Below are 18,838 nucleotides of genomic sequence, written 5' to 3'. Positions count from 1 at the left end.
CTATACATATACGGGATAACACAAACGTCGAGATAAAATAACTAACTGCAAAGTCGGATGCCCCGGCATTGTGTTATGTCACGTTTAGTCTATTGATGTCCGGATTACGTACATTTGTGCGCGCCATATGCGTCTTACTCAATAATATGGCCAGAAAGAGAGGAGAAAGTGGAAGAAAAAAGGTTGAAATGGGACCAGAATGTCGCTGTAACGACATCTATATATAGGCGTGATCAAGCCTTATCTCGTTTACTGTATAAACGAAATAAACTTGCATGTATCTCGTTTATACTGTAAACGAGATATACACGTATCACGTGCACTTACTTTACTGTGTGAACGAGATATGTACAAATTTATCTCATTTGCACGGTAAACAAATAAATAATTTTACCTATTTTCGTAATAATTTTTAAAATTATTTATTTCAATAAATAAAATATTTATTTAAATAAAAAATTCGCCTTCCTTATCCTTAGATAAATTGGTCCGAGTATTCACCAATTAAAAAAAAAAAAGGAGAGAGTCACGAGTGTCACGTTCTAACACGAGGGACTCAGCTGGTCGCTATCGCCTATCGGTTTCTTCTTTGAAGTTTTCTTCACTTTCACTTTCACTTTCACTAACTCAACTCATCACTCATTCATTCCGATCCCTTACACTTTCACGTTCTCCATCATAATACACACTCATGGCGTCAGAAAAAACCAACGGAGAACAAGAGATGCCGAAGAAGAAGAAGAACAGAAATGAGGAGGTGAAGCTTCACGACCTTCTTAACGACGTCGTTTCCCCAATTCTGTTCCCCGAACCCACTAACTCTGCGCCCCTGCTCCACCGAATCAAGACCTCACTCTCCCGCAACGCTCCACTCATCCCCCAAGCTTCTAGAAACACCGCACGTGACACCCTCCTCTGGACACGTGCCGGCTCTCCCCTCCGCCCCATACTCCTCATCTCCGTTAGTCTCCAAACACTCCTCTCTCTTTTCACTTTCCATTCAATTAACGCTCTTCATATTGTCTTTGTTTATTTATTTATATTTCTTTTGTATCGATTGTTATGGTGTCTCCTCTGGTGCAATTTTTCAATCCCTGCGTCCGTTAACTTTATTGCCTGAAAATTGTTACTGTTTCCTTTTAAAGGCTTAGTTAATTTGAATTTGGATGTACATGATTTGCACCAAAAGGAATAATCTGATACTAACAAATATTTGGGCGTTAACTCTTTATATTCTTCAAGCTTGTGCTAAGTATCTAGAAGGTTGCAGAGAATTGCATCTCAATCTTTTTTGTCCATATGCATCATAGAGTAGTGAACTTTTAAAGATTCAAGTATCTTTTATGATTGTGTGTCATTTTGGAGGAAAAATTATCGTAGGTATTTGCTTGTGCGTCGTTTTTTATTTCTTATAATTTTTTGGTTAAATTACTCTACCAATTCTTATAGCTTTACTAAACTTGTAATTAAGTTCATAGTATAAAATTTTTTAATTGGGTCCCTACATTATTTTAAATTTTGTAATTAGGTTTTTATCTTGCAACAGAATATTCTGAAAAATGAGAAGACGTTCATATTTAGGAATTTAGCCCTTAAATGTGGGTATTTTCAATTTGGGGAAGAATATTCTGTCAACTCTAACGTTTTTTGCAGGTCAAGAACCTAATTATAAATTTCAAAACAGTGTAGGGATTCAATTAGAAGCTTTTCAATTAGAAACTATAGGGAATGACGGAGTAATTTAGCCTAATTTCTCCTTTTTGATATCATACTATTTAACCGGTGGGCGAAAAGTACTTTTTATGCATTACAGTTTTCAATCCTTTGTTTGGAGAAAATGGAGTTTTGTAATTTATGTTTAGATTTTAATGTTTATGATGTTTTCTTCCAATTTCCTGCAGGTTGGGACAATTACTATTCTTGCTTTGACAGGACTACTTGTATTTACGCTTTTCTTTCTCTTTGCGACTATAAATGTTGTCATTGTCTCCCTTCTTATATCTTTGGCAGCAGCTGCAGGATGCTTGGCTCTTTTCTTTGCTTGCGTGACGGCTATATATATTGCAGCATTGTTAGTAGCAATATTTGCTATATCCACGGTTATATTTTGGACCATTGTGGCTATTGCAATTACTACAGGTATAAAAAATTATGGCATCCTCATTTCTTTTATCTATATTTATCAGATACTTCATTTTAGTAGATCTTGGTTTTGATGATTTGAATAGAGTTAATATGTTTTCAGCAAGATGCAACTCTGAATTTTAATTGAGATGCAACTTTTTGTTGAAATAGGAAAACTGGTAGTATTTCTGATTAAATAACTCTGCTAGCAGTAAGATTTAATTTTACAATGTCACCAAATACATGGACATATACTGATATACATATACATGATAAATGCATGTTCAAATTTTTGCTTGCAATTGTGCTGTGGCATTAGACATATCTTCTTGACAAAGACCTCCAATGGATGATTGATTTAATGCTTTAGTTTCCCTTTGTGAGAGTTCCCGTGCTCTGTTGCATATCAAAGTATAAAATGGCAATAAATTTTGTCAGTTCCACACTAAATTATAATTTATAAGGCTATGCTTTACCTTTTTTCCCCCTAAAAAAAAGATAATGTTGCTCTTTTTTATGCACTTTTCTTTTTATGTGGTTAACACTGTAATGTTTCCTGCTGGATATGAAATGATGCAACCCAGCATGGATTGGATTCTTTTACACGGTGTGGTTGGTAACTAGAAAGAGCCTCGGATTTGCCAAACAATCGTTGAGCGTGACCAGCTCGGCGATTTCAACTTGCTCTGCTGCTTGGGGTACTCGCAACTTAAAACACGACTGAGATCAAGTGCTGAATTCATAGAGTAGACGATGCAGACAAATCATAAGTTGCATTTGCATGTTATGGAATGAATGGCACAAGAATCTTCTTCAGTGGACTAGTTGTGGTTCATGTCTATTCTCTTAGTCACGGTTTCTTCCCCCTTTTTTTCTGCTTTGGATGCCTATATTCATGTTTTTTTTTGTACTTGTGAAGTGGCAGTGAGTAGTTTTGATAAAAGCTGTAGTTATGTTTTGTATTGGGTTTCCAATTCTGTGTTGGAATCTTTGTCAGCCTATGTTGTTACTCGGTATTGTACAACTTGTAGCAGACATGAGAAATTGCAACTTTTTTATTTTGGGTAAATGTTGTAATTTTAGAATAAGCTTGTGTGAATATGTATGCGATGTTGATAGAAGCTACTCATTACATAGAGGTAAAAGTGAAATTAAAAACATCTTTAATTTGTTGTATTTATCGAAACTAGTTAGAACGAACATGAACATTTATTATCACTCATTGTTTTCCATGATTGAAAGATACTTGTATTCTCAAGGAGGAAGAGCATTTCATTTCTTCCTTCATCACTTCATGCATCTCACACCATGCAAAGTCAAAATTAAAATGGATAGGACCAAACATGATTTGATGGTGTGACTGCGATGTATATGAATGTGGAGTAAGAAATCCTCTTCAAATTTTTCTTCCATGATCCCCCTAAACTTTACTTTTTAACTTTTTGTGAGAATTGTAATGATATATAATATAAGTTAAGCAGTTCATTATTGTTATTATAATTAACTTTCTAATGCATTATGCATATATGTGTAATTTAGGAGTGTATAGTTTGTTATAAGCAGGGGAATGGATCCTCTCAATCTTTTTTAACAATTGAGGGAGTAAAGTGTGATCTCTCACCGTTAATTTTATAAGTGGGACCAAGAATAAATATGAGAGAAAGAGTAATGAAGGATTAGAGATCATACTTTACACTCTCAATTTTTTTTAACAATTGAGAGGATCCATTCCCCTAAAATACATGTATCATAGGGTAATTCATACTGAACAATTATTTCGTAACTGTACATGCATCAAATGCGTGCAAATTGTTCTAATAAGTTTGATTTGGGATAAAATAGATTAAACAAATACTATTGAGTTTGAATTTGTTGGAGAGTTTTTTTTTCTTTTTCTTTCTTTAATTTCACGTTTCACTACACACAATTGGTTCAAAATCATACTGGGTGTAAGGGATACACACAATGATAGAATAGAATTAGTTGATAACTGAAAGTTAGTTAAGATAGGTTATTATTAAAAGAGGTTCTGTTATTCTATTTTGGTTGTTATCTCATTTTCTTGTTTTGCTCATTTTCTAACAAATCATGATCAATATTCCAACGTTATATATGCATGCATAATTGAGAAAAGTCTCACATCTCTTCTAAGTTCTAATCTCTTTCTCTCTAACCTGCTGCACAAGCTGTTCACCATCCTTTCACTGAGAAATTTCTGATGAGTTGTCTATTATACTGCTCCCGTCGTGATCTCGCATAAGTTGTGTGGAATACATGCATATTGGATTTATACTCATTCCATGGAAAACCATGTAACTGTTTGTTTAGAGTTATATGACGAGGGAATTATTGTTTAACAAAAATGTTCGTCAAAAAATTAGTTACTATATATTTTGTATAATTTTACATATGGTGTTCATACATTTTCAATCGTATTTCATATTTTAATATATATTTTATATAAATAAGTAATTAGTAGCTAATTTTTTATATACATATAACAAGTTACACGCTTGGTTGTTTAAATAGCTGGACTCTAAAATTAAAGCACCAAATATTTGCCATATTGCCATCTAATAACCAAACTATACATCACACATAGATGTGGTTGTCATGATTAAAAACTGTGGGGATGTGGTTTTATAAGAGTAATAATAGTATCAAATTTAGGTTATAAAATAAATTAAAATTTATTATTTTATGTAATTTTTTTTTTACGAATTGGGAGGATTAAAGGGTTTCACATATAGGATTGGATAGAATTTCTAAACAACTTTATATCTACGGATAGAATTAGGGGAAGCTTAAATTCTACTTTACTCTATTTATTGTTACTCCTAATAATAGATAACATTTGACAATATTAATTTCCAAATTCTCTATGTTAAATCCCTCGTGCATAGAATAAATTTTTTTGATTTTTTTCTCGATTAATGTTGTCAAATCTAATCTATTATCATGCAATATTTTTTGTCACATATTTTTTCTTAGTCTATTTAAAAATATATATAATGAAAAATTATACCTTATAATATTAATAGGAAAAAATTGAGAAAAATTATTTTTATATATATAAAAGAATGAAGGAAGAACAGAACAATAGTGAAGGATTTCGTTATATTGAACAATGCAACAATATGCAATACGGAGAGATAGAGAAAAATTATTTAATGTAAAAAAAAAAAGGAACTCTTTTTTTTTTTTTTTTTTATATGCATAGCACATATGATGACACCAAATAATAGATAGTTCAGTACAGTTAATTATCAGTATATTTTTATAAGCTGATATTAAAAGAAAAAATCCATTAAATACACTAGTAAAATGTGTGTGCCGATTAAAATTGCAAGCGCATGAATTTTTCACTATAATAAGTGTGGAGATGAGTTCTATATTGAAAGGGGGAATAGTGAAATAAAGAAAGATTTGGGGAGAAAACAATAAGTATATATTGTTCGTTAAGTGAACAATATATATGCATGACTAATAAATATAATTATAATAATAAGATAAACAAAATTGTTCGTTAAGTGAACACAGTTCCGGGAGGAACAATATATATATGCATGACTTTTTCTTTTATCTCCTGAATCCTGAACCCTAGGCACCACTCTCTCCATATATATATATATAATTAAAATGCATAAAATTAAAAGAGAATGAGGGAATCATAATTAATCGATCAAAATTAAATTATTAATATATAATTAGGCTTGTTCTTTGCCATTCCAATCAGGTCTGCCTAATGTGAACTCCAAGCATGGGTTCTTGCATTCCAAATTATTAGAACCTTGCAAATTGTTCTTTAGTTGCATTGAATCGCACTCCTGCATGGTTATTATTTCGTTATTATTCTTCTCACATTTTGTTTTTTATAGGAAAACTATGGTTTAATTTTCTCTATTTCAATGCAAAAATTTTGAAAAAATAAAATTACATAATGCAATTAAAAAGTATATTAATTCGTCATATATAATTAGTACCTGAATATGACTATTTTGCCCTCCCGATTTTGTTTGAGAGTGTAAGATAGGTTGTCTTAGACCATTTATATCAGATGTAGTTTGTTGCCATGTCTCTCTACAACTGAACAATTCCACCAAATTCAAAAAGCCACATTAATAATCAAAGCAGTAATCATATTCTATAGACCATAGCATATAATATAATTAACTACCAAAACTCAATTCATGCAAATGAAAAGGGTCCTATCATATATATTTTATCAGAATTTATATCTGCTAATGTAAGTTGCAACCTAGCATAAAACAAATTAATTAGTATGTATTCATAAGGTAAACTAATTTTATTTTATTTTGTTAACAAATCAAATTTAACTAGGAAAATAACCGCACCATATACTACCATTCACATGAGTAGATTTAGTGGATACAATTTAAATTTTATTCAATTCATCTTTTAACTTTATGAAATAAAAATAAAAAATAAAATAGTGACATGACATTACTAACTTCAGGCTAGCTATACCACATTAAGTAAGAAAACAAGTTGTGCATGCGTTCTGGTTTTTCCAGCCTTTATAAAAAGTGCAAGCTCTCTACTTCAAGAAATGACATGGGATGACAGATACAACTTTAAGGAAATTATTCACACTGATTCATATATTAAATTGTATTATGAAACTAATATTTTTATAAAAATAATTATATTTTTAACACGTTATTTTATGCCAAAAAAATTAGACTTTGTATGAATTTTTTTATAAGTTTTTTCTTTGTATTCATCTTACTTTTTTCTTTTTTAAAAACAATAAAGATCAAATTTTAATTTTTTTTCTTCAAAAATTTAAATGTAAAAATACACTCCTTTAATATTATACCTCTAACGAATTGATTTATCATTATATATCAGTTTAAATGTAAAAATACATTCGCTTATTATTCGCTATATCTCTTGAACCGTGTCTAGACGGCTTTTGTTATTTGTTTAGCGACAACACAAAAGCAAACGCCATACCATGTACTTCTTTTTTCATACTATATATATAAGTTAAATAATTAATAACATCATTCTAATATGACTATGTTATTGTGATTATAATTATTATAATATTTTAAAAAATATTATTAAAAATAAAATAATACTTTTTTATTATTAAACAATAGTTTTAAATAATAGTTTTTTTTTAAAAAATATTTAAAAAATGTATAAAAAATGTGATTTTAATATATAATCACCGTAATTACCATAATATAACAGAATCATACTAGAATCTACTTTATAATAATTCTGTATAAGTAATTCAAACCTATTCACTTTTCAATATTCTAAATATATACAATCTTTGTGTACGTAAAAGAAATTTTGTAGTATCATCTTTTAAGAGGGTCAATTCACCTATTCAATCTCCAGGAGAACCTATGGATATTTTTTGTGTACCACCATTTTAAGGTAAAACATCAAAAGCAGTATGTGACTTTTTTTCGTCCAACATCATATATATATATATATATATATATACAAAAATACTATTTGTACACTAAAATTAATTATTAAAATTAAATTAAATTATATATATTTATGTATAAATATATATAATTTAATTTAATTTTAATATATATTTTATACTAATAACTAACTTTAATGAACATAATATATATATGCTTCTAAATCATATTATTAGCACTACTACTAATAACTACTGTTAATGCCTATTTCATGATACCCAAAGATATAGTTCTGATTTTATTCAGTAGTAGCTAGTACTAATAATATATATTAATTTTGATACACTAAACAATATTAAATATTTTATATAATTGTCCAATCATATTCGTTCATTTAAATTATTTATGCTATTAATATAAAATGTAATTATTTTTATTGACGTAATACTACGTAATTAAATACATATGTAAAACCATTTTATATTATCAGTGCATCAACATTATTTATATATATATATACCTAAAGAAGAAAAGTAAAAGTGCATGCAGCTGCTAGCTGCTACTGCTTTGCTTTTGCATTATATACCTATCAAAGTATCAAAGTTATATACAGAACTCATGAGTTGGAAAAAGAAAATTGCTAAGAAATGGATTTCATTATTTGACATCAAATTCGGACACACCAAAATGCGTTACCTTCTCACATAAAACACAGTGTAGCTTATTTTTTTCATTTTCTTGTTATTTATCTCTTTCAGTTTTTGGTATATTATTTTTATTAATGTCTCTAAAGACAAACTTATATCAAAATCTGCCAATTTAATGATATGATAAAAGAAATAATGTAGCATATCTTATTATCTTATACTATATCTATTTATATATGTGATATTCGAAAATTATTTTATCTTAGAAATCATATATCCTATATGTATATAAAAGTAAGAAAACAACCCAACACATCCAAGCAAAGTAAAAGCTGACAACAAGAACTGTTTTTGTTCTCCACAAGGAAGAATTGATATGGTGGTGAACGTACGTGTGGGTTTGCATTGATTTCTAAATGATCAATAATACCATGCAAAAGTAAAAACAAATTATATCAAGAAATAGTGTATATATATATATATATATATATATATATATATCGAGCAATGTTTGAAATATATCTATGTGTTTTATTTTTAACTAAGTAATTTTATGATATTATATCATTACTTTTATAATTAAAAATATTGAATTCTATTCATATTATTTTTAAAAAAATCAAATCTAGCATAAAAAAACTAAAAAAAAAAAAATATACACAATCACACTTCAAGCTATATATATAAAAAGTATAGTGCTAATGATTGTGATACTCACAGTAGTTATATAAATATTGTTAAAATTGAAGTTATGTTTTTTACATTTTGATAATATTTTTTTATCTTTACATTAAAAAACATTGTTAAATTAAATAATAAAAAACATTACTTTAATGTTAACGACCATTTTTAAACCGCCCTAGTATAGATAATATAGCATGCACCATATGTATAACCATCTGATGAAAGTGATTTTTTATCGGACAAAAATAAAGGTTTAGTACAATATATCTATAAAAGGCTGCATTCTCGAGACACAATATAAAGCATTATTCAAAATGAATTAATGTTCTAATTAAAAAGAGAAATTAAACAGGGGTTGTTATAATAATATACAATGAGGTAATTTTGTACCTTGAAGAGTTACTCCACAGAGTGGTGGTGGTGGTGGAAGAGTAGTCCATATCTTGTTGCAATAATGACCGATCCGGCCGCCCTCTTTGGTCCGAAAATTGCCGGAGACTGCCACTACAGTCACCGCTGCCGCCCACCGGTGACATGTCATCGTCCCCGGATCCATCTGATTGGATGCAGGCCAAAAGCCGTGAGACTCAAATATGAAATTATTCCCATATGGTGTTTTAATTTGTTCCTATATATGCATTTGAATTTCTTCTAATTTTCAGGTATTATATATTGCCTATATAATATAACATATAGTTACACATATAAATGAGTTGGATTAATTAACATGCACTTCCAAGATAAATTCAAGACTTTGAATGACATTTAATGTCATGCATATAATACATATGAATATATAAAATTAAAGTACCATAAAAAATGTACACTTTTTTAAGTATATTCAAATGAATTTATATAAACAAATATAAAAAATATTATTTATATACTAAAATTAGTTATTATATATTTGTGTATAAATATATATGTATAAGTATATTTTATATTTTAATATATATTGTATTCCAGCAACTGATTTTAGTGTATATTTATTAGCATAGTTAGTTGAATAAATATGTGTATGTGCATGCATGAGTCTTCAAAGTTTTTATTATTATTATTATTTATTATTGTTATTGAGTAATGTGGATACCAGAGTAATGACTATTTGAAAAGCCTTTAAAGGGTGTGTGGTAAGTTTTCGATGTAAGAGACAATAAAGAAAGGAAACAGGTGCTGTGAAATTCAAAAGTAATAGTAAAAAAAATGTAGACACTGAAAAAAGAACAACCTAAGGTAACTTCTAGGTAAGTGAGATTTTCTTTACCTTTATTTAAACATTTTGAACTCTATATGAAAAAGGAAAATTGAGTGTGCTTAAGGAAAAGTTATAAGGCTGCTAAAAAAAGAAAAGAAAAAAAAAATGAATGAAGATTAAGCAATCCGAATTACCTGAAGAAGCTGCAGGCTTGTCAGTGGTCTTAACAGTTCTATACATCTGGAAAACAAGTCACTCACATAAACGAGGCATTTTATAGAAGCCTTTTACTAATGCTTGCAAATTAATATTGATTTAACAATATATGCCAAATACATTGATTTAAAGTTATATTAAAAGATAAAATAATAAGGCCTTGTTTGATAACTATTTTGTAACGAAAGTAGAAAAATAATAGAAGACATGTATGAGTTTATGCATAAGAAGAATATTACTATTTGTATAGTTGGCATACATCAACTTAAGTCAGAAGTAAGAAATATGAAATAAAAATTACAAATTTACAATGGTTATAAATTAAATATCTACAAATAAAACACCAATTTAAATTTAAAAATAGCAATTCTAAATAATTTTTTTAGATTTATTTAAATTTTTACTTAAGTATTCTTTTTTATTTAACTTATGTTAATTTTATTTTTCTTTTAGAATTATTAAAGATCGAATTTTAAACTTTTAAGTTATATATAAAAGTTTTATTATTATGTCATAATATTATTTTTAAAAAAATTTAAATTAATTAAAAAATATATAAATAATTATATTTCTGACATATATAAACAAAGTTTATTTCTTATTAAGATCATTCTTTTATTATCTAATTAAAATTAATAAAAATAGAGATAAAACATAAAACAAACTATTAATAAATAAGAAAATAATGAATTATAATAAAATTAAAAAAAAAAGTGAATAATCCTCATTTGGTATCTGAATGAGTCAAGTGAGTGAGTGATATTATGTATAGGATAGGTTTGGGTTTCTGGGGTTGTGTGGGTAACCTCATTAATCACGAGGTTGATGTTTGATAAGATTGTAATGAGACCCTGTATTATTATTGCTAAATGATGACTTTTGTCTCTTCTTTTCTCTCTCTCTCTCTCTCTCTCTCTCTCACTCACTCACTCAAAGCAGAACCTGTTTCTGTGTCTGCTCGTCTCAGAAGTTAAAGTCTTAATTTCCTTCCTTCCTTCCCTTACCTTACTAGTTACCACTCTCACTCGCTCTTTAAATTCAAACAATTCAACTTAAAAATAAAATAATTGAATCCCACTGCCACATTATATATTAGCTTCATCGGTTACCGTGCTCTACACCAACACACCGCCCAACATGAGCGGTAGACCTGTTTTTAGAATATATTTAATATAATATATCTTATTTAAAAAAAAAAGAGTATTATTTGAAAATTACATAAAAGCATAAAAATAAATAGTTTTACAATATGACCTAAAATATGTTTAATTTAAAAATTAATTAACCGAGCATATATAGTCCTAATATATATACCTGCAAATGGCTTTTGACATGGGCTAATGTGAGATCCTTCACATCCATGAGTTCAAGAACTGACTTTGGAGTTGCTCCTATAATAATAATAATAATTCATCATATATTAGCTACCCCTAATTAAATAAAAAGGCTTAGTAGAAGGTAAAGGAAACAAAGAAAGAACAAGAAAATAATAAACACCCACCTAATACAATAAAATATTTTCAAAAGCTATTAAAAATGGTGTGGTGGTGTGAGAAATTTAGATGATATAGACGAAGTTCATTCTGGAAAAAAAAAAGTCAATTCCAAAAGAGTTTTTAGGGGGAAAAGAATCCCTAAAATAAATGATATAATAAACATAAAAAAAAAAAAATAGGGTAGGGGAAGTGGTTGATGAAGAAAAAGTTTTACTTTCATGGCCGCCAAGAAGCTCAACAGCATGAACAAATCGGGCATGGAGGGTGCTTGTCCACCTCATTCTGGGCGCTCTCATGCTCCTCTTTGTAGGTAGCTTGGGCAAGAACCTGCTGGATCGCATCATAAACCCAGCATGATGATGATGATGATGATGATGCGATGCTGCTACTTCATGATGATGATGGTGCAATGGATGATGATGAGATTTGAAGGCACTGAGCCTTGTGATTGGATCCAAAGCCGGCGAAGAAGAAGAAGAAGAAGAAGGTGCGGGTCCAATAAAGTAATTACTATTATTATTAGGTAGTGATATAGATGAAGGTGATGAAGAAGGAATCATGTATTGGTGGTGGTGATATGAACACATATTAACCTTGTTGTTTTCTCTAGAATATTCCATTGTTGACGGTGATGATGATGTTGCCATGAAGGGAAACGAACGGTTGTGATACACCGGAATACCCTTGATTGGCCTCCTTAACACTCCTCCACCGTCAGATGCATCAAGAAGTGAAACTCCTCCGTAATTTATGTGATGATGAGCACCACTAATCGCTCTATAATAACTGTTGTTGTTGTTGCTGCTGCTATTTGAATAATTGATGAAATTGCTTCCAAGAGAAAGCTCAGGGAAGTTATTATTATTATTATTATTATGATTATTACTGCTACTACTACTACTACCCTTGCAGATCAAAGAAGATGAAGAAGAAGAGATAGTTGGAGGGCTTATTTGAAGGGAAAGATCAGGGGTAGGTGTGGTTGATGAACTTGCTTCCATGAAAATCCCTTCTAACGGCATCTTCTTTTAGCTTTACTCAAATCACACAAGATGATGCTCACAAATTAAAGCGGAAGAAGCAGTTAAAGTGTGATTTGTTTATACATACTCAGATAGATTCTCTCTCTTGCTTTTCTTTCTTTCTTTTTCTTCTGAAAAAGATGCAAAACTTGAGAGAGAAGGAGAAGGTAATAAGAGAGAAAGAGGGAGAATTAATTTAGAAAGAAGAAGGTAAGGGAATAATGTTAATATAATTAGCAATGGGTAGTACCAAACATGAAACAAACATGCTCATCATCAAGAAAGTTAGATAGAGATTGTGATGAGTGTAGTAAAGGGAAATAATGACACATGAGAGAACGAACTGAATTGAATTGAAGAAGAAGAAGAAGAAGAAGAATGAAAAGATAGATAGATAGCTAGGGAACTGTTGTTCAGCAGTGAGAGTGAGGTAGAACCAATTATTATTATATTCATTCTTATCTATTTTTTTATTTATTTATTAATTAATATTGACAACAATTATTAAAAGATAAAAAAATCCAGAAAGGTATGGCAAGAAAAAACAGGTGGATTTGGGTTTCGGTTTTGTTTTCCTCCATGGTATATCTCGGAAAATGACACTAGAACAAGAGGAGAGAACAATTAACAACATCAATATAATATATAAAAAAAATAGCTGTCTTATTTTATTTGTTTGTGTAGGTATATATTATTTAGAAGCTACATTTCCGCTTAAATACAAAGTCAAATACAGTAAATTATCTATTTTGTACTTGCAATAATTATTGACCAATATTAAATTTTTAATAGAATTTAGTTTCACAATAAATTAATACTTGACACTTGACACGTCGAATTAAAAATATAGTGAAAAATATAAAAATATTTACTAGTAATTTTATTAACATTTAGATTTGAGTTCCAGAAAAGATGTTGAAATTTTTTTCTACTAACAAACTCCTAAGCACTTTTAGATTTTATACTTTTTTTTAATTTATGTTAATAGAAAATTCTCTATTTAATTTCAAGAGAAAAAAATTTACTAACTTAATATAGTCTCAATTAATAAATAAAATAATTTATTTACGATTGATATTTATATTTCAAAAATAATTTATAACATGATAATAAATGAAATATAAGTGAAGTTAATATATCTTACCTCTGATCCCACAAAATTGTACCAACAAAAAAATAGGGTGACTATGGATTTCCCCTCTGCGTAGAAGAAGGGATAAAAAATATTAGACAGAAAAGGACACACTCATGTGTGATTCCTTTTCCCCCACTCTCTTCGCTACCACCATATCTCTTTCTTCTTCAATTCTATCTCACTCTTTTTAATATATATTATATTATATTATTATTCTCTATGTAAAGTGATAAATAAAATTCTATGGTGTCTCATTTCCTTGCTTAAATGGGAATGCCAACTTGCCAAGCTATAGTAGCATACTTTTATGTTGTTACAACTTTTCAAATTCTCATGGCATATTGGAATTTTATATTGTTCCATCGCTAGCTACTATAATGAAAAACAACAAAGAAACAAACACCAAACGATTGACTTCACTGAGAGTGAGAGACCCACACAAAGGGGTTTTTGTTTTCTTCTCTTATAGCTAGTAGTCTCTATATAATATTTATATCTATCCTTAATTTAATTTATCTAATTAATCGTATAAAACCTTTTCAAATAAATTAATATTCTCCCCTTTGTCTGTTATAAGATCCAGGCTAATTAGGAGTATCTATTTTGTTTTGTACTATCTTTCCTTTTAGGGTTTATAGACAGATATAAAAAAATCAATAATTTATTTTAATATTAATAGAAAAATAAATTTTACAATACTAAATTTTTTGGAAGGCATCTTTCATTTGTATTTGTATATTTTATTGTGCTCACTCTATTCATAAGCATAATTTAAAAAAAAAAAAAAGAAGAAAATTATTGTCAATAATTTGAGAATTATCAAATAAAAAAACTTGTTGGGACATGAAAAATATCCAAATCAAATGTTGAGATAATAAAGAGAACAACCATCTTTTAATTAATCTAACATGTTATTGAGGACTAATTGGCTTTGAATTTAAAATTTATTTAAGGGTATGTCATTTTATAATATAAAATTTAAATTTTTAATATTTATTTAAATAAATGAGTTAGCTGAACACTCAACTAATTAATTTAGGAGAATAATCATAATTAATTTCAAGTTTTTGCACTTAAAAATTATTTTAGAATATTTGTATGTAGTAGTTGAAAGTTTATTAGGTAGTGTTTGTTTTCGGATAGTGGAACTGAAATTGAGATACTGAGACTCGGTATTGTGTTGGTGGACTAGAGACTAAAATTAAAATTTTAGAGTAATAAAATGTTAGCTAAAATATTTGGTAACCAATAGAAATTAGCCAAAAATAATTAGAATTTGTCTTATTTATTATTTATTAATTATTATAATAATTAATGAATATTAAATAAGATAAATTTTGACTTTTTTTTTGTTTTCTAACATTATCAAAATTTTAATCCTTTTATCAATACTTCTAGAAAATGAAAACAAGAAAAGACTAAAATTTTTAAAAATAAAAACAAATTTTAATAATATTTTTTAATAATTAAAAATATTTTAATATTCTTATTTTATCTTTATATTTATTTTAAACTAAATAAAATATTAAGAGATAATTAATTTTATATATTTTATATTAAATATAATAAAAAATTTAATTTAATTTAAATTTCTCCATTTCTGTTTTTCAATTTTTATGCCTCACTCTCTCTTCCAAATTAACGCAGCCTTAGAGCATTGACCACGGTGGAAGGTGATGTTAGGGTTTCCAAAACCCTAGGCTGAATCAAGATAGTAATATATAATTAATAATTAAGTGTAGTATAAACAATATGGGATCAAGCATTAACTCATATATTGGGAACTAAACCCCTTTCTGGCTTACTTTAATTGCTGACACCGTAGATGACAAACTTTGTTCTAGCTTTCTCTTGGAGTGTCGACTTTTAAATCAAGCACATAATTAATGAGAGTTTTATTACTCCAACTGCAATGTTACCGAAGGGGAGAAAACACTAATTCAGAGGCACTGTTTTGGGGGTTCTCATTTAATGCACAAATTGGGTACAGTGAATGCAATTTTTTTATGCTCACGACTTGTGTTACTTGTTATTCTTTTAAGGGCCTTGTTTGTTTATTTGTTAACAAGTATTTAAGAAAAAAATTTAAGGATATTACTATTTACTAGTAAAAACTTTGAATAGAAAACATAATTCTTTTAATAAGTCAATGGGTTAAAAAGTAAAAAAAAAAAATAGTTTAAATTTTCTTAATTCGTAAGATACCTTTTAGTTTTTTTTTCTTTTATAAATATTCTTACTTATATCAATTCTCTATTTTTTTTTCAGCAATAAATGGAATATAAAAAAAATGTTTTGAAATAAAATTATTTTAAAAATAAATTTAATCTAAATATATTTTTAATAAAATTTTAGAATACAAAATATATATTTTTTAAATATGAATGTTAACCTGATATCTCACATTTATGTATATGTATCTATACATAATATTCTTTTGTTTAAATTTTACTAAAATTAATTAACATTCTTAATTTTGAAGCTAAATAGGTTAAGAATATTTTTTATTAGTTTATATTTTTAACTAAAACATTGTTTATTTAAACTTTTTTGTTAATGTAAATTGTAATCTAAAGTAGAGTCTCTACCCTATCTAAATATTGTCTTTCCTTTTTCCGTGTCATCTTCTTTTTGACGCGTTATGGGATGAAGGGGTCTTTACCCGACATGTACAGAGAAGTAGTTAAATATTTCGTTCAAATTGTTCATCATATAATGGAAATTATTAAATTATTGTAACCAGTTTTACAGGGCAATAGATATTCGAGTTACATAAGTCCAATCAGACTTTTGTCGCTCCACACTACACAGGAATTTTCAGGAACACTGTTTAAAATAATAATAACAATAATAACGACTTAAATTATTTTCTTATGACAGAAGAAATGATGTTTTAAAAAAAAGAATTGTACGTTTCGGTTTTAGTATCTTATAAGCGTTTGGGTAAAAATCGCATCCAGATATTTTTTATTTAAATAAAAAAAATAAAAATTTCATTCAGCGTTTTTTTTTAATTTAATAAAACATAAATCTTACACAGCGATTTATATTTTAAATTAAAAAAAATAGAAATTTCACTTAATAATTTTTATTTGAATTTAAAAAGAAAAATCTCACCTAATATTAGAATGTAAAGTGAAAAAGAATTGTGAATTCATTGCTACTATTTATTTACAAATAAAGTATATATAGAGAGAGAAAGGAGTATGGCAGGGGCTACACTAATTATCTACATCAATCCAACTAACTAATATTTTTAATTAGCTTAAATAAATTACATGAGGTATAATATCTCTTTCAAGTTGGTAGATAACTGTTTATCATGCCAAACTTAGAAATGAGATTATTAAACTAAGCTAGATTACAGGCTTAGTAAACACATAAGTTAGTTAGTGTTGTGTTCGAACGTGAATGAGATTCAGGAATTCTACCACTACTCGCTCTCGAACAAAGTGACAATCGATCTCGATACGCTTTGTTCTCTCATGAAATGTGGGTTCGTGGCAATGTGAATGGCTGACTGTGAGTCACAAAAGAGCATAAAAGATAAAATGTCAATCTAAAAGTCAGAGAGAATGTCTCTCAACCAGGTTAATTCAACTGCCATGGCCCGGTATTCAGATTCAGCGGAAGGCCTTGAGATAGTGTATTGCTTCTTTGATCTCCAAGGAATAAGGAAATCACCAATGAAAATATAGTAACCAGTGATACTTCTTCTAGTGTCCGGATAACCTGCCCAATCAGCGAATGTCATAAGTCACAGTTTTGACTTGGCAGAGAAGAGAAGGCCTTGTCCCACAGTCCCTTTTAAGTACCTCATTAATTGGTGGAGAGCAGCAAGGTGAGTGGTGGTTGGTTTGGATAGAAATTGACTCAATGTGGAGACAATGTATGTGATATCAGGATGTGATATTGTAAGGTACATTAGTCTCCCAATTATACGCCTATAAGTGGAAGGATCATGCAATGGGTCCTATCAAAGACACTCATCCTCATATTTGTCTCCATAGGTAAGGAATTCGGCTTAGCATCAATGAAGTTGGTATCTTTCAATATGTTCAATGTGTACTTTCTTTGACTAAGGACAATGTTTTCAGGGGATTTTGCAAGTTTCAGCCCCAGAAAGTATTTTAAATCACCTAAAATCTTGAGTTTGAACATAAATTCTAATAAGTGTTGCACCTTACACATCATTTTCTTAGAGGAACTTGCTAAGATGATATCGTCCACATATACAACTAAGTAGATTATGTTGTCACCTGTGCCAAAGGTAAAAAAGGAGTAGTCTCTCTTGGATTGTTGAAAATTGTGGTTCAATAATGCTGTCACCAATGGTGTATTTTCCTTGTGGAAGAGGTGCCAAGTTCCATGTGTTAATTTCTTCCATCACCCGAAGCTCTTCATTCATGGCTTGTCAATATTCTAGGTATTTCACAGCTTGGTGGTAGAAAGCAGGTTCGGGTATGGTGTTTACATTGGCTACAAATTTTATGTATGGTTTGGTCAAATATTTGGAATTGGTTATGTTGACAACATTGTGACATTGGTAGTCATAAAGATATTGTGGAGGTTTAGTTATTCTAGTAGATCTTTTAAAGATGGGTTGAGATGGTTGAGGTTCAGGCGTAATATCATGATTGTGATCAGGTGTTAAAGGTATTATTGGGTCATGAGGGTCAAAAGTATTGGCCAAGAATTGCTGAATTGGTGCTGAACCATAAAGAGAAGTGTCTTGGAGCACTGTAGGCATCACCACATCTGAAAAATTATCCATGAAAGGGGACTGATTAGCTAGCAGCTCAATGAAGAAAAATACACTTTCATTGAATGTGACATTTCTGAATATGAAGAAACTTCTTTGCCTCTAAATCATATAATTTGTATCCCTTATACCCTGAAGGATATCCAACA

At 28.9% G+C, this 18,838-nt stretch overlaps 2 protein-coding genes across 2 annotated transcripts; one reads left to right on the top strand and one right to left on the bottom strand.

Annotated features, from left to right (window-relative positions):
- The first annotated feature begins 486 nt into the window (after positions 1–486).
- On the top strand, positions 487–3,302 carry LOC107609591 (uncharacterized). Its single transcript, XM_016311593.3, has 3 exons — positions 487–961; positions 1,902–2,139; positions 2,709–3,302. The coding sequence occupies exons 1-3, from the start codon at positions 692–694 to the stop codon at positions 2,846–2,848; spliced, it is 648 nt and encodes a 215-aa protein (XP_016167079.1). The 5' UTR covers positions 487–691; the 3' UTR covers positions 2,849–3,302.
- A 2,247-nt stretch (positions 3,303–5,549) lies between these two features.
- On the bottom strand, positions 5,550–13,213 carry LOC107609793 (transcription repressor KAN1-like). Its single transcript, XM_016311821.3, has 6 exons — positions 11,985–13,213; positions 11,589–11,665; positions 10,253–10,298; positions 9,254–9,419; positions 6,108–6,210; positions 5,550–5,951 (listed from the first exon to the last, which is right to left on the bottom strand). Exons 1-6 carry the CDS (start codon positions 12,790–12,792, stop codon positions 5,832–5,834), a joined length of 1,320 nt encoding a protein of 439 aa, XP_016167307.1. The 5' UTR covers positions 12,793–13,213; the 3' UTR covers positions 5,550–5,831.
- Between the last annotated feature and the right edge of the window lie 5,625 nt (positions 13,214–18,838).

The sequence above is a fragment of the Arachis ipaensis genome, chromosome B7, assembly GCF_059453495.1.
Source record: "Arachis ipaensis isolate K30076 ecotype BB chromosome B7, ASM5945349v1, whole genome shotgun sequence".
NCBI classification, from domain to species: Eukaryota; Viridiplantae; Streptophyta; class Magnoliopsida; order Fabales; family Fabaceae; genus Arachis; species Arachis ipaensis.
The sequence above is the reverse complement of the archived record's forward strand: the minus strand, read 5'-3'. Positions and strand labels throughout refer to the sequence as shown.

Bases quoted from the DNA above. Each gene is read 5' to 3' on its own strand.
- LOC107609591 (XM_016311593.3), top strand. From the start codon at position 692: ATGGCGTCAGAAAAAACCAACGGAGAACAAGAGATGCCGAAGAAGAAG. The intron at 962-1,901 runs GTTAGTCTCCAA...AATTTCCTGCAG, and splicing joins GCCCCATACTCCTCATCTCC to GTTGGGACAATTACTATTCT. The intron at 2,140-2,708 runs GTATAAAAAATT...GATGCAACCCAG, and splicing joins GGCTATTGCAATTACTACAG to CATGGATTGGATTCTTTTAC.
- LOC107609793 (XM_016311821.3), bottom strand. From the start codon at position 12,792: ATGCCGTTAGAAGGGATTTTCATGGAAGCAAGTTCATCAACCACACCT. The intron at 9,420-10,252 runs GTAATTCGGATT...GCATCCAATCAG, and splicing joins CAAGCCTGCAGCTTCTTCAG to ATGGATCCGGGGACGATGAC. The intron at 5,952-6,107 runs GTACTAATTATA...ATAACCATGCAG, and splicing joins GGCAAAATAGTCATATTCAG to GAGTGCGATTCAATGCAACT.